This window comes from Leiobunum rupestre, chromosome 2 (assembly GCF_980474605.1).
Source record: "Leiobunum rupestre chromosome 2, qqLeiRupe1.1.hap1, whole genome shotgun sequence".
Lineage (NCBI taxonomy): Eukaryota > Metazoa > Arthropoda > Arachnida > Opiliones > Sclerosomatidae > Leiobunum > Leiobunum rupestre.
The window spans coordinates 55,550,541-55,565,118 of NC_143385.1; the positions used below are offsets into that span (position 1 = coordinate 55,550,541).

The following is a 14,578-nucleotide window of genomic DNA, read 5'->3' on the forward strand; positions in this document are numbered from 1 at the left end:
AAGCGTGCTGCCATCTATTTATGACAAAGGAAGCTAAAATTCAAAATATCCAAATAATAACGTCGTGAGAAAGTCATTGTAGAGTATTATAGTTAAACAACTTTTACTCCATTTAGTGGACTTTAACCTTAATTATATATCACATGTAAAATATTGTTGATTATTGCTGTAATTTATGTTATTGACCAATTTACAAACGATCCAATCAACGCGAGGGGTACCTATAAGTACCGCCTATTGGATTTCGACGCTAGCGACATCTATTGAAAAAAGAGTTATTACGGGTCGAAGCCGACTCTTGCTTTAAAAAATTACGAACAAGCAAATTTTGGTGATAAAGCGGGATTGACGACGGGGCAAAACTAGATTTATACTTCGCTTTGATTTGGATTTATAATGATATAAAAAATGGGGTGGCGGAGTGGTTAGCACTTTCACCTCGCAGCAAGAGGAGCCGTGTTCGATCAAAGCTTTAGGCACTGGGTCAAATCTCGGATCAACTCCTTCCGCGTTGAGTTTACAAGTTATCTCCCCACTGTCTTAAGGGGTTTTCCCTCGAGCTTTTCGGTTTCCCCTTCCATAAAAACTTGTTGAGGTGAACGGTAATAGTTAGTGTAGGGAGCTGTAGGCTCGCGTGGCATGAAGGGCTTGCCACCACCCTCGTACTTATTGTAACCCGGCCGGCCACCTGAATAAATGGCTTTTAAAGTCGCTTAATGACTTAGGCCTAAGGTGGTGCCTTGGGTATTATTATTTTAGCTATTGCGCAATCTAGGAAAATTAATAGCTCTATTTAAAACAATAGGAAGTGTCATACTTATTGTTAATGTGTTACTTATGATTATAGAATGCTAGAAAGTTAATACGTTCATGATAAAATGTATTTGAATATCTAACGTTTCCTTCACACCGTGAAGAAATAGCTACATTTTGTTTATTTTAGTTGGTAGAAGCATCTCTATGTAACTCGTGAAAATTTGAATTTATAGTTATTTAACGGGCGACATACGAGAGCCGTTATTTATGCAATAAAGTTTTCAACGTTGCTCCCCATAAAAGCTTATATTTAGAGAACAGGGGATTTATAGAAATGTTTTTAAGAGTTAAATTGAGCTTTGAATCCGCGTGCCATTCTTTTTCTAAACAAATAAATCTTTCCTAAAAACCTTCACGACATATGTACTCGGCTTTGGGTTACTGGGAAAATAAAGGTATCTCGGGGCGCCATCTATTTTCGTAGTCGGAAGTGAATGTTGGGGAAAAAATCGCGTCCAAAATCTTGATTTTAATTTCCTCATTAATGCCTAATTTAACGTGAAAAATGTATATTTTCTACCGTTATAAGCTAAAAATCAACGTTGATAAAATTCCAGAATTCCTAAACAATAAAGCCATTGTATATATTTTTTTTACATTACGGGTGGCCAAAGTTCGGATTTCCTAAAAAGAGATTAATTCATTGCGTATTACCGCGTAAAATGTCGTTAATTATTGCCCGAAAGTTTCAAATTTCTCTTGAAAACCAAATTGTTTGGATAATTATAACCCTTTTCCACAAAGCGTGGGAGTTCCCTCCGTAGTTTCTCTTTATGAATATAGATGGCGCTACGGGGAGCGCGGTTTTTATTTTTCACGTCTGTATTGCCGGTATCCGAACACTAGGCGCGCGCTACGAGAATTCCGAAATCATTTTTAACGTAACCTTCGCGAGTCCGGCAGCTGCTGTCGATGTACCCGGTGTTTTCGCGTTTCTCGCATTTTTTTGGTCACAAGTCGGCGTGTTTTCCACAATCAAACTTTCAAATGCCTCGCGAATGCGTTCGAGTTAAACTAGTAACTTCAAGGTCGATGGTTCTCGGGCCGGTAACAATCTAAAATATCGACAATGCACGCGTCTTTTAACTCCACGATAACTCCAATGGAGTACACTTCGTTGGAAATATCGGTGGGAATAATTGCCATTTTCGGCAATTTATTGGTGATTATAGTTTTTATCGCCGAAAGAAGACTTCGGCGGCTGACTAATTTGTACATCCTAAGCCTCGCCGTCTCCGATTTGCTAGTGGGACTTGTAGGGATACCTTCGGCGATTTTAACGAGATACGGCTACCCCAAAAACGCTTTCACCCCGTGTTTGGCGATGTTAGGAATGTTGTTGATTTTATGTACCGTTTCGATTCTTAATTTGTTAGCGGTATCCGTCGACAGGTATTGGGCAATTTTGCACCCATTGGCCTACCACAGACTCATGTCGGGTAGGGCGGTCGCCGGCATCATCGTGGCGTGTTGGATCATGGGGGCCTTCATAGGGTCTTTGCCCCTGATGGGATGGAACAACGGCCCGAACACCGGCCCTAACAGCGAAGACTGTACTTTCATACCTATTATGAACTACGACTTTTTGGTGTTCATTTACTTCGCCACGATCGTGTACCCGGCGCTTATGATGGCGTATTTCTACATCAGGATCTACTTGGTGGTCTTAAAGCAGGTTGGTCTTGTTTTAAGTAACGTTTTTAGTAGGATTTTACAAATTGGGGGTTTTTTAAACAAGGAAGTTTATAGTTTCTATGCGGTTGATATTGCAATGCGAATGAAGTTTCAAGGTTACGTGGGTTTTAACTACTATGCGAACAATGTTTTTCGGTTTTATGGTGGGCTTATCTACTGTCAAAACAAACCGTCTTAATTGTGTAGAGTTTTAACTATTTAGCGGACAAAGTTAATAGGAGTTTAATTACTGTCAAGTGTCCAAGAAGTGTAGAGTTTTAACTACTACGCGAACAAATTTAATGGGTTGTATAGGGATTTAACTTCTGTCAGTGCCAACTGTTTAGGGTTGTATTGAGTTTTAACTATTATACGATTAAAGGTAATATTTTGTAAAGGGTTTTAATTACTGTCAGAACTATCGTTGTAGGGTTGTATGGAGTTTTAACTACTGTTGGAACAATCGATGTAGGGTTGTATGGAGGTTTAACTACTGACGGACCAAGTGTGAAGTGTCAAAGTTGTAATGGTATCAATTATAATGTGAAAAAAGTTATCTAAACAACAACGACTTTTCAGGGTTGTATATTGTTTTGAATACGAATACTATGCGAATAAAATTGCTGGTTTCAATTTTATATTTATATTCCAAAACTTAATGTTAATTATGGAAATGATCCACCTTTAAAAATTGTTGCAACCAATTTTTGGAAGTTCTTTATTTCGGCACCCTTATTATTATTGTGTGTAGTAGAATACACGACGACGCTATTTTGTCTGGACAATACTACATCAAAGTTTTTTATTGGAATGGCAAGTTTCAGTATTAAACTTTAGTCACACAAACAAGCTTTTAATTTTCAAATTGACAAGGGCCCCTTTCCAGCCTAGGGCTTGAGAAACATTTTGAAAGATTACAAAACGTGTAATTTTCACGTTATCAGAAATTATTGTTATTTTTACCTCTACCACAGAATGTCTCGTTCCTATTAGATTCAAAATGCCCTAAAATAATTCACATTTGGAGCAATCAATTAAATAGGGCACTTAAAATTAATCTAGATTAAATATAATTTTTATTAAATAATATAAGACCATTTAAAAATAATTATTTTTGTACTTGGGTGAGAAAACGAAACGATTTCAATGCTACCTTCAATATCAAATACTATTTTCGTTTTGATAAAAATAATCGAAATTTGATACTAGTTAGTATCAGATTGCGAATGCTATCTTAAGAACCATTCCATTTTTAAATCTAAATTCATTCATAAAAAACGAGTATTGAAAAAAGCCATAACTTTCAACCAAACTTTATTTTTAATGAACGTTAATCCATTTAAAATGACATTAATTTTTTATTGATATAAATCTTAACTTTATTTAGCCCCGATCATAAATATATTGAACTGATTTAACAGGGTTGCCACACGTCAGGTAAAAGTTAAAAATGGGCCTAAAAAGTCGGAGAGTTTTAAGAATTTGTAAAAAGTCAGGGAATTTAATTTTATCTTGACATTTTAATAGTTAACTATGATTATTATTAAGTTCCTTTAAAAATTTGCTTATTTTTTTTTAACGTTCCAAATTATACTTTTGTACTGAAATGTAGGTTGATTTCAATTTATAAGCTCCTGATAAAAGTAAAGTATAATTTAAAAATTATCTAATTTTGGTTTTAAAGAGTCAGGGAAAATCTCTTAAAATGGTCAGGGAATTTATATCTGAAAATATTGTGGCAACCCTGTTTAAATCACCAATTATACTCCACTATATTTATGAAAATGTACAAAAGTAGTTTCTGTAACTTCCAACTGGATAACGACTTTCCATTTTATTTTACTCAGATGCTTTTAAATTTTAATTTGCAAATTATGGCATAAAAGATATTAAAGAAAGAAAATAAAAAATTAATTATTATAAATAATCTGATTTAACTCAAATAAGTTGATATTTTCGATTTAAGAAAAATCAACAATTTCTTACTGCCATTAGAAATGTAGTAGTCTGTTTGATTAATTAACTCAATAATACTCAAAAAAATGAAAAATTAAATCTTGAATTCGAGCGTTTAAAGTAATAGACCTTTCCATAAATTCGCTACGACTGCCCAACTTGTTCTTGAAATTGTGCAAGCAAACCTATCTACGAATTCAGTAGCTCTCATAAGTGGGAGAGCTGTGGAAGCATTTTAGAAGTGGGGAAAAATAGTAAACAAGAAGACCACGTTAATCACTGCCACCTAGGAGCAACAAACGCAATGAGAACGCAGCTAGCCTTTAAACACGCTAACGTAGTGTTGTGTACAAATTTCATTGGACGAGCCTTTACGCTGAACGTTTTACGGGCGGGGGGAAGACAATTTCCGAATTTTCCCTTCCGACGGCAGCAGGCGCTAAAGCGTCTAACCAATGATAATATCGTAAAAATGTAATGAATGCAATGATATATCGGCCTATTTTTCTAAAATCGGTATTGGCCAATATCGGCTTCGCTTAAGCCGATATTGGCCGATACCGGTATTAGAAAAATATTTTCACAAAACCATTTAAAAATAAGACAATGTTTGATTAGCTAACTAATGATAATATTTTATCACGTACGCCAGATTTCAGAAGCTCGATCATACCTTTTTGAGACGGAGGTTACGAGTGTAAACAAATAAAAAACAACGATATTCGATTGGTGATAGGAAATATGTATCACGTAAAATGCAAAGAAGCATAATTCGAATATGCTCTTACAAACTTTTTTCAAGAAAAATGATAATATGGTACGACAGTAAACTGAACCGTCTTTAACAATGTTTTTATCATATACACTACTGTTATGATAGATAACTTTGTTAATAACGTCCAATATTACCACCGATATTATCAGCCACGAATAGCCGATATATCGGCTGTATCTATATCGGTGCATCCCTATAAAAATTTAATTCAATAAGTGACATACTTATATTTTTATGTTACTTATAATTTCACCATAAACTTCGACACATTAAACAAAAATGTAATTTTGCGCCCTTTGCACCGAAAAAGATGGAATTTGCGAATAATAATGAACACCCTGTACTTAAAATAGTGTTGTAAGTCGGAAAATTGTCCACGAAAAATGACCGAGGACTTTTTCCATGAAAAATTTCCGTATTTTTCCGACAAAAATAAAAAAGTTTTCATTCCATGGTTTGTCTAATATTGTTTGCAAATTTCAATAAAGCGGCATTTTCGCCTCTTTTTTTCGAATCTAAAAGTAAAACTAAACATCTAGACTAGTTTAAACTGATTGTAGTATGTTTACTGATATTAGACATTTTATAACGATAAAAAGTTAAAAACATTAAAAACCCTTAAAAAGTAATTGGTTTCAAGTTTTTATTTTTCCGATTTGCGGAAAATTTTCCGCAATTGAGATATTTTATTTCGATAAAAAGTGAAAAACCTTAAAAAAGTAATTTGTATTTCAAGTTTTTATTTTTCCGATTTGCGGAAAATTTTCTGCAATTCGGATATTTAATTTCGATAAAAAGTTAAAAACCTTTAAAAAGTAATTTGTATTTCAAGTTTTTATTTTTCCGATTTGCGGAAAATTTTCCGCATTTCAGATATTTTATTTCGATAAAAAGTGAAAAACCTTAAAGTAATTTGTATTTCAAGTTTTTATTTTTCCGATTTGCGGAAAATTTTCCGCAATTCAGATATTTTATTTCGATAAAAAGTTAAAAACCTTAAAAAAGTAATTTGTATTTCAACTTTTTATCGAAATAAAATATCTGAATTGCGGAAAATTTTCCGCAAATCGGAAAAATAAAAACTTGAAATACAAATTACTTTAAGGTTTTTCACTTTTTATCGAAATAAAATATCTGAAATGCGGAAAATTTTCCGCAAATCGGAAAAATAAAACTTGTAATATAAATTACTTTTTAAAGGTTTTTAACTTTTTATCGAAATAAAATATCTGAATTGCGGAAAATTTTCCGCAAATCGGAAAAATAAAAACTTGAAATACAAATTACTTTTTTAAGGTTTTTAACTTTTTATCGAAATAAAATATCTGAATTGCGGAAAATTTTCCGCAAATCGGAAAAATAAAACTTGTAATATAAATTACTTTTTAAAGGTTTTTAACTTTTTATCGAAATAAAATATCTGAATTGCGGAAAATTTTCCGCAAATCGGAAAAATAAACTTGAAATACAAATTACTTTAAGGTTTTTAACTTTTTATCGAAATAAAATATCTGAATTGCGGAAAATTTTCCGCAAATCGGAAAAATAAAAACTTGAAATACAAATTAATTTTTTAAGGTTTTTAACTTTTTATCGAAATAAAATATCTGAATTGCGGAAAATTTTCCGCAAATCGGAAAAATAAAAACTTGAAATACAAATTACTTTTTTAAGGTTTTTAAGTTTTTATTTTTCCGATTTGCGGAAAATTTTCCGCAATTCGGATATTTAATTTCGATAAAAAGTTAAAAACCTTTAAAAAGTAATTTATATTTCAATCTTTAATTTTTCCGATTTGCGGAAAATTTTCCGCGTTTTATTTTTCCGGAAAATTAACAACACTAATAGCGTTTTCCATTTGATTGCTCGAGATTCGCAACGAATCTGTCTCTGACGTCAAAGATCTCGCTCCAATCGACTAGAGTAAAACCGCAAATGGAACATTCCATTACATATTCATGCGCTTTGATGTTTTTCGTCTGCTAGTTATTTGAATTTTCGCGTCTTGGTCTGCCATTTTGTCAAAAAAATCTAAAAGGAACACCCGAAAATATGCTCCGATCTCGATCTCAATCCGTTGATCTGTCGAAATCGGTAGATCGGTTTTGGGCGATCTCGGAGCAGCCGAGATCGCGAAATGGAACACGCGAAACTTGATCGGAGCAGATCCGAGCCCGCTAATGGAACATAAAATATTGATCAGAGCGATCTAGAGTGCTCGAGATCAGTCAAATGGAATACGCTATAACTGAAACTCTTGAAAAATCGTAAAACATTATCTTGAATATTCATCCACCAAGCCATTGACTTCATGCCGCCCTACACGGAATATACAATTTAATGGCTTGTAAATTTTCATTAGACGTAAAGTGATTCAGGAAATTAAAAAACCGTTTTTCAATTTCTTGGCTCGCGTTCGGCCTTTGAAAAATCTGTTTTTTAAAGTCAGTCTAACCTAAAAGCAACTACGAAACTGAGTCCTCTTCGCCAACTAGCGCGGCTTGTTTCCCGGGTACGAGAACTGGGGCCGCCGCTGGTCGAACCGTCAACTCCACCCTCCAGGGAGCGACGGCATCTGTTATAATTATCTTAAGTGCAAATCGTTAGACATCGAAACATTATAACAGTGTTCTGTGGCCGCTATAATTAGGGGCCGGCCCTGGTGGTCGGTTAAAGAACTAAAGTTTCAGTTTTTGTTCGGGAGTCTCTTATTTTCGCTTTTGTCAAGTATTTATCAAATTTTAAACGTATTGCATCATTTGAAGATTGGTACGAAATTTAGGATATTTTCTACTATGCATAGTAGTTTCTTATATTACCAAGAATGTATTTTCCATTGAGTTGGGAATATTAATCTAGAGATCCAATCAAATCTGCTCCCCGCGAAACAAGTTTTTGAAAAATACGAATGTGCCGTCTGCTCTAAAATGACGAGCAAACGTTATCATGTGACCCGTGGCGCCATCCATTATTTTGAAGGAAAAAAATCTTTTTGCTTGAAAACGCGTCTTATTTGAACGAACCATTGAGAGATAGACGGCGCCACGGGTAGAATGATAACGTTTTCTCGTCATTTGGGACGCCGATGGGAGCAGACGACAGTATTCTTATTTTTAAAAACTTGTTTCGCGAAATACTGAAATCCGACGTTTTTATTGGACCTCTAGATTAATATTCCCAACTCAATGGTATTTTCTACTTAGCGAGAATGACAATGTTGAGATACTATTGAATCTGATAATCTTATAATTAGGGGCCGGCCCTGGTGGTCGGTTAAAGAACTAAAGTTTCAGTTTTTGTTCGGGAGTCTCTTATTTTCGCTTTTGTCAAGTATTTATCAAATTTTAAACGGATTGCATCATTTGAAGATTGGTACAAATTTTCCAATTTATTTAAAAAACGTTGGTAAAAAGAATATCATTTTAACTTATTTAATTATGTTTTTTACGCAACCAAGCATTTATTTGAATAAAAGTGGCATTTATTTAAATAATTGTTTGTTTTATTTAAATAATAGGCTTATTCACTTTCGATTATTTAAACATTTTACAATTTTTATTCAACTATTGGTTATTTAAATAAATATTATTTAAATATCGCCGAGCTTATTTTATTCATGGATAAAAATTAATTGAAATCCGAGCACTAGTCCTAACTAAAGGGTAGTTTGGGCGTTTGCCCAACTTGTTTAGCTCCGGGGGTCCGAATTAAAACGTAATAACTTAATTACTTTTAAATTTAAAAATGTCAAAATTATTGTAGTCACTAAAAAAGAGGCTGTTCTTTACTTAAATATAACTTTTATAAGTTAAAATTCAAAATTAAAAGAGTTCAGCTTGAAATAGCGCGAAAGTAGACAATGGCCACTGTAGTCTTCCCCCATAACCTCTGAAAGTTTTTATGGAAGGTGAAATCGAAGAAATCCCTTTAACCAGTGGGGAGAGAACTTGCAAACTCAACGCGGAAGGAGTGGTTCTGAGATTGCATGAGACACAAATGCTTCTTACTGACAACTGCAGTAGCGGGCAACACCTCCCGGTCGACAAGTTAGACTACAATCTCAGCAAGAGAGAACTGCAATATCAAGATGCAAAACGGGGCTTTGTCTAAGAGAAGCTGCTTTTAAATATCAAGCGGATGGACATTATGAAGGGGTACCATTGCTTTCTATAGGATGTACCGTTATAAATATGATACCACTATATCCACAAATTTAACTATCTCTAACTTTATATACGTTCCCTGTTGTGTTGCCTCTCTCTTTCCCTGGGGTTTTACCCGATTAATCTCTCTGGTGCCACCCGCGGAACTTTCTAGGGCCTCTGGTGTTGCTCAATGTTTTGAAACCAAACTTTCCCATCCGACCGTGCTAAAACCAATAGAACCACTTAGGTCACTTGACCAGGAGTTGGTGAGCGTTTGTGAATTTGTAAAACGTCCGAAAAAGTAAGGGAATTAAATTTTCTTTTGACAATTGTTGAAGGTAATTTTACTCTAGGTCTTTGACAAATTCTATGATTATAATTTATTTCCTTGAAAGTTTGGCAAATTTTTTCAAAATTGCAATCACCTTTTTACTGAAATAAAAGACCAATTAATTTTATTAACTTCTAATAAAACTAAAATATAAAATAAATTTTTTGACAAAGCCTCGATTAGCTGTGACGGCGCCCGGAACCAGCAAACTACCAAATTGCGTAAGGAATAGATCGATTTACAATATTTAAGGGGCAAAGACGACTTTACAGGGGTAATATTCATCCGAGGTAACGTGGTAATGGCGTTATTTGTTAGTAGATAGCGCTCTGATAGCAGCATGACGTCATAATTTTGATTTTAAACGATTGGTTGAAAGTTTTCAGTTTTTAGTTTAGAACGGTTTTGTCGATATTTAAAATACAAAATTTACTTCCCTGATTAGATAGCGAAAAATCGTATTATAGTGCCGTCTATGGCGGAGAGTGTTAACTTCTGTTAAAATTAATTGTTAATTTAATTTACAAAAATTATATATTTTTAATAAGAATTTGGAGTACTATAATTTAGTAATTAATTAATAACTTTTTAAAAAAGTTTATTATCATAAACTTTATAGTGTCGCCATCTACCTCAAACATTATTAAATAGGAAGGTACCTCGGGTGGTTTTCACCCCTTTTTGTATATTTCCCTGTAGGCAATATGTGAATGCGTCTATACCTAAACTTTTAAATGTTCACCAGAGAGCCAATATTTAGTTGTTGTTTTTTTTATGATTATCATTTCGATTAAAATTCTTCTGGATTGATTTAATCAAAGTTGCTTTCATTAAATTTATTATTAATGTTGACACTACGATAACCAAAATAATTAAATTCCCTAGACAACAAACTTAGTCCTAAATTAATTAAATCTTTTATTCAATCATCTCAAAAGTTTAACAAACAAATTAAATTATTTCCATCCATTAAAAATTTTCACAAGGAGGTATGTCCGAAATCTTTAAATTACGTGAAAAGGCGAAACCTACGGTCGAAACTCCTGGCATGTGTTGTTCTTCGGGAACCGCTGAAATCCCTCGTCATGGGTGATACCACTCCATCTAAAACTTTCCTCATGAACGTCAGAAAATATAATTCGACCTTCCAAATGACGCCGTTTGGCGCGACAAAAGTTATTCGACCTCCTGGATTTATGCCGGCTTTTAAAGTACAGGGCCAGGTTTACCACCTCGCTGGATCCTAGCTTCCCCTTGATACAGAATTTCTTCAGATTAACTTCATTAACCAGAGGCAAACAATATACTACACTTACAAGGAGACTACCCGAGGTGGTTATCACCGATTTTGTTGAAGCTCGGGGGTTAGGTAGACCTTATGGTAGTATGAAAATTGCCAGAGGGAAAAGTTGCAATGGGCTTTAGTTTTCCCATATGGCAACCGAAAATGTTTTTGATCTCTCAAAACAAAAAAATCTCCATTTAAAAAAGCATGGGATTTTCTCGGTTTTTTTTACTTAAAAAATTTGAAAAAAGTAAATTTTCAAAACATACCCAAAAAGATGAATTTGACCTATTTTGGGTAAAATTGATCAATGATTTGGGGTAAAATTGATCAATTTTGTTTAAATTTTAACAAAATTTGGGTATCCGAGAAAATCCCATGCTTTTTCAAATGGAGAGGTCAAAAACATTTTGGGTTGCCATGGGAAAACTAAAGCCCATTGCATTTTTTCCCTTTGGCAATTTTCATACTACCATAAGGTCTACCGAACCCCCGAGTTTCAACAAAATCGGTGATAACCACCTCGGGTAGTCTCCTTGTTAGATAAAGAAATTATTTTTGAATGAACATAACAATTATATCAGGAGCTTTAAAACTGCACTCGAGGAAATACCAACGGATGATTACAAAGTTAGGATAAAAGGTGATAAAGCACCCCGGCTGGTGAACCATCCGTTACATAATAATTGAAACGAAGCTGTATGGCTGATTTTTGGATTCCCCATACACAACCGCTACCAACAGTGGTTCACTTGAGTGTCCATTTGGAAAATGGTCAAAGGGTGTATTTCGCAAAAGCCAATGCCCAAGATCGGGTTCAAGACCGTCCAAATACAACTGAAACTGCTTTCTTCAAGTTTTACCAGAAAGACTGTTTTGCGCGAATGCTTTTCTACTGCGAGGTACACCCCACTAACGCCGAATGCTTCTACTTGAGGTTGTACATCATTTAAATTCGAGGGGCTAACCACTTCTTTAAATTATGTACACCGCTTACATGTAGTACTAAATTTATAATCTATTAAAACCGCTAATGACACGTAGGAGCAACAAGCACAAGGAGAACGCAGCTATCCTTTAAACACGCTAACGCAGAGTTGTGTACAAATTTCATTGGACGAGCCTTTACACTGAACGTTTTACGGAAAGGGGGAAGACAGTTTCCGAATTTTCCCCTTCCGACGGCGTCTAACCAATGAAAAATGTACGCACGACTTTTGACGGGTTTGCGTTCTCCTTGTGTCCGTTGCTCCTTTATGACACAGTAAGTGACAGTATGCGCAACGTATTGCGAAGCTTGCCAGCTAAGAGGACTTAGAAAATGACGCCTATTGGGATGCTACCATGAGAGAAGCAGATTCGCCTTTCAAATTAAGGAAATTGTTTGCAGTTCTCGTGGCTTTTTGCGCTATATCAAATTCAATAGAACTGTGGGAGGCACACAAAGAGATTCTTATAAGAGCTAGGAAAAATAAACCTAGCGAGTTAGATTTCATGAGGGAAATATTTCACAAAGCCTTAATTTTATTGGAAGATAAAGGTTTAAGTATGGTCGGGAAAAATCTGCTACATTTTGGTCTTCCATCGCCACAAAGACACGAAACCGAGGGGTCGGACATTTACCAAAATCCCGTACACTTTGTCTAAAATCGCAAAATCTTTTAACTCTGTCTATGGTAAATTAACATTGAAATCGCAAAATCACTTCAAAAAGTAATGATTAAATCGCCAAAATCTCTACGAAATCCCGAAATCCCGTACAAAATAATGGCAAGTGTCCGACCCCTCGCACGAAACAACAATTGAATGCCGAGATATTCGGCGAGAAACCAATTACGACGCTGAAGAATTGGAAACATTCGTTTCTCAACATGAACCTCGGCTGGTTGAGGGTCAAGTAGTAGCCGCCTACAGGATGGTCTTATACGCAGTTTCGGAAGAGTCTGCAGGATTTTTTCCCATGATGGCCCTGGTAGTACAGGAGAAAACGTTCCTTACCAATTTAATTTCAGCCAAAATTAGGAACACTCTTATCCAGTGGTCGTACTGCTCATTCTCCGTTTCAACTTCCATTAAATTCAGCCTATGCTGAAAATCCAACGTGCAATATCAGCAAAGGCACTGTTAAAGCCAAGATCATAGATAAAATAACTTCGTATAAAGATAGGTAACTTCATGTTGTAGAAGTGACGCCAGAATTTTGGCCGACATCTGGTGGTGGCACCCGAATAATATTATTTGGTGAAGTTCGCACTACTCCAAGTCCGTACTAGAACCTTGCCCAATTGCAAAGGCTTAAGCGAGCTATATGTATTAAAAGTACTTTTTCTTGAACTGAGAGCAAATTTAAAAAAATAGCACTAAAGAAATAGCATTCAGTAAAGATTTCAAGTTTTTTTTAAGGCTATTTCTAGTATATTTGAAGACATTTACCTTTCAAAATACGTTTATTCCCAAAACTCCGACCTCAAATTTCTCAATACAGCAGTCACTAGATGTCAGGGCAATCTCGTGAGAGTCAGTTTGCCCCATTGAAGTTTCCTATCTATATACGAAGTTATTTTATCTATGGACAGGATTCTCAAAAAATGCCAAATTAGTATCTGGGACGAGTGTACGATGGTTCATAAGTTGGCACTCGAGGCCCTAGATAGGACTCTTCAAGATCTAAGAGGTAAAAATAGTCTTGTGGGTTCCGTCGTTGTGGTACTGTCTGGAGACTTTAGGCAGACCCTCCTGGTCATTCAAAGGGATACACTAGCCGACGAACTTAATGCCTGCTTAAAAGCTTCACATCTCTGGAAACATGTTAAAAGCATTACGCTGACAGTGTTTTCCATGTGAACACACACATCTTGAAACAAATTCCGGGTGAGCAATTTATTTACCACTCCATTGACACTGTTCTAGCAGATGATCAAGCCGTTCATTATCCAAAGAAGTTCTTCCACACAAATACATTTTAAAATTTGGATAATGCTTCCAAGGAACGTGCATTCTCCTAAGCTCTGTACCAGGACCAGGTTACGCGTTAAAACCCTCTCACAGAAGGTAATAAAGGCCACAATATTCTGGCGTGATTTGCACAAAGGCATTAACGACCAAAACGTCATTTTAAGAAAAACTCAGTTTTGTTGCTTTTTTTTATCAATGAAAAACTTTCCCTCAGAATGTTCTGGAAAATATCCTATCTAGAAGTATTTTTTCTGCTCTTTTTAAATTTATAGTTCCTAAATGAAACTAGCGGTTCCTTTATCCTGCTTTTTAAGTTAAATTCCGATGTGCATGGTATTTTTTGAGTTTTAAATGTTCACAAAGGCAATAATGCTTTTGCGCAAATTATTTAAAGGTAATCTCATATTACTTAAATTATTCGCACAAAAGCATTTAATACTGATTGTATAAACCCATAAAATGCTTTTGTGCTAAGTAAAGGATGGCGCTTAATGCCTATTTGCGAAGTAGTTCCGTGAAAGTACCGAAATAATGCTTTTGTGACAAGCGTATATCTTAAAACCTAAGAGGGCTAGAAACAAACTAATTTCAGATTCAGAATCAGCACCACCAACTTACCCAGATAAAACTAAAACATTAAA

General features: G+C 35.0%; 1 protein-coding gene across 1 annotated transcript in view; it reads left to right on the top strand.

The window, feature by feature from the left end:
* The first annotated feature begins 1,707 nt into the window (after positions 1–1,707).
* Positions 1,708–14,578, top strand: part of AdoR (Adenosine receptor) — a 67,898-nt gene continuing 55,027 nt past the window's right edge. Inside the window, exon 1 of the mRNA XM_090164959.1 lies at positions 1,708–2,491. Coding sequence (XP_090021085.1) covers positions 1,886–2,491 — 606 coding nt within the window. The 5' untranslated portion in view covers positions 1,708–1,885. The remainder of the gene's footprint in view (positions 2,492–14,578) is intronic.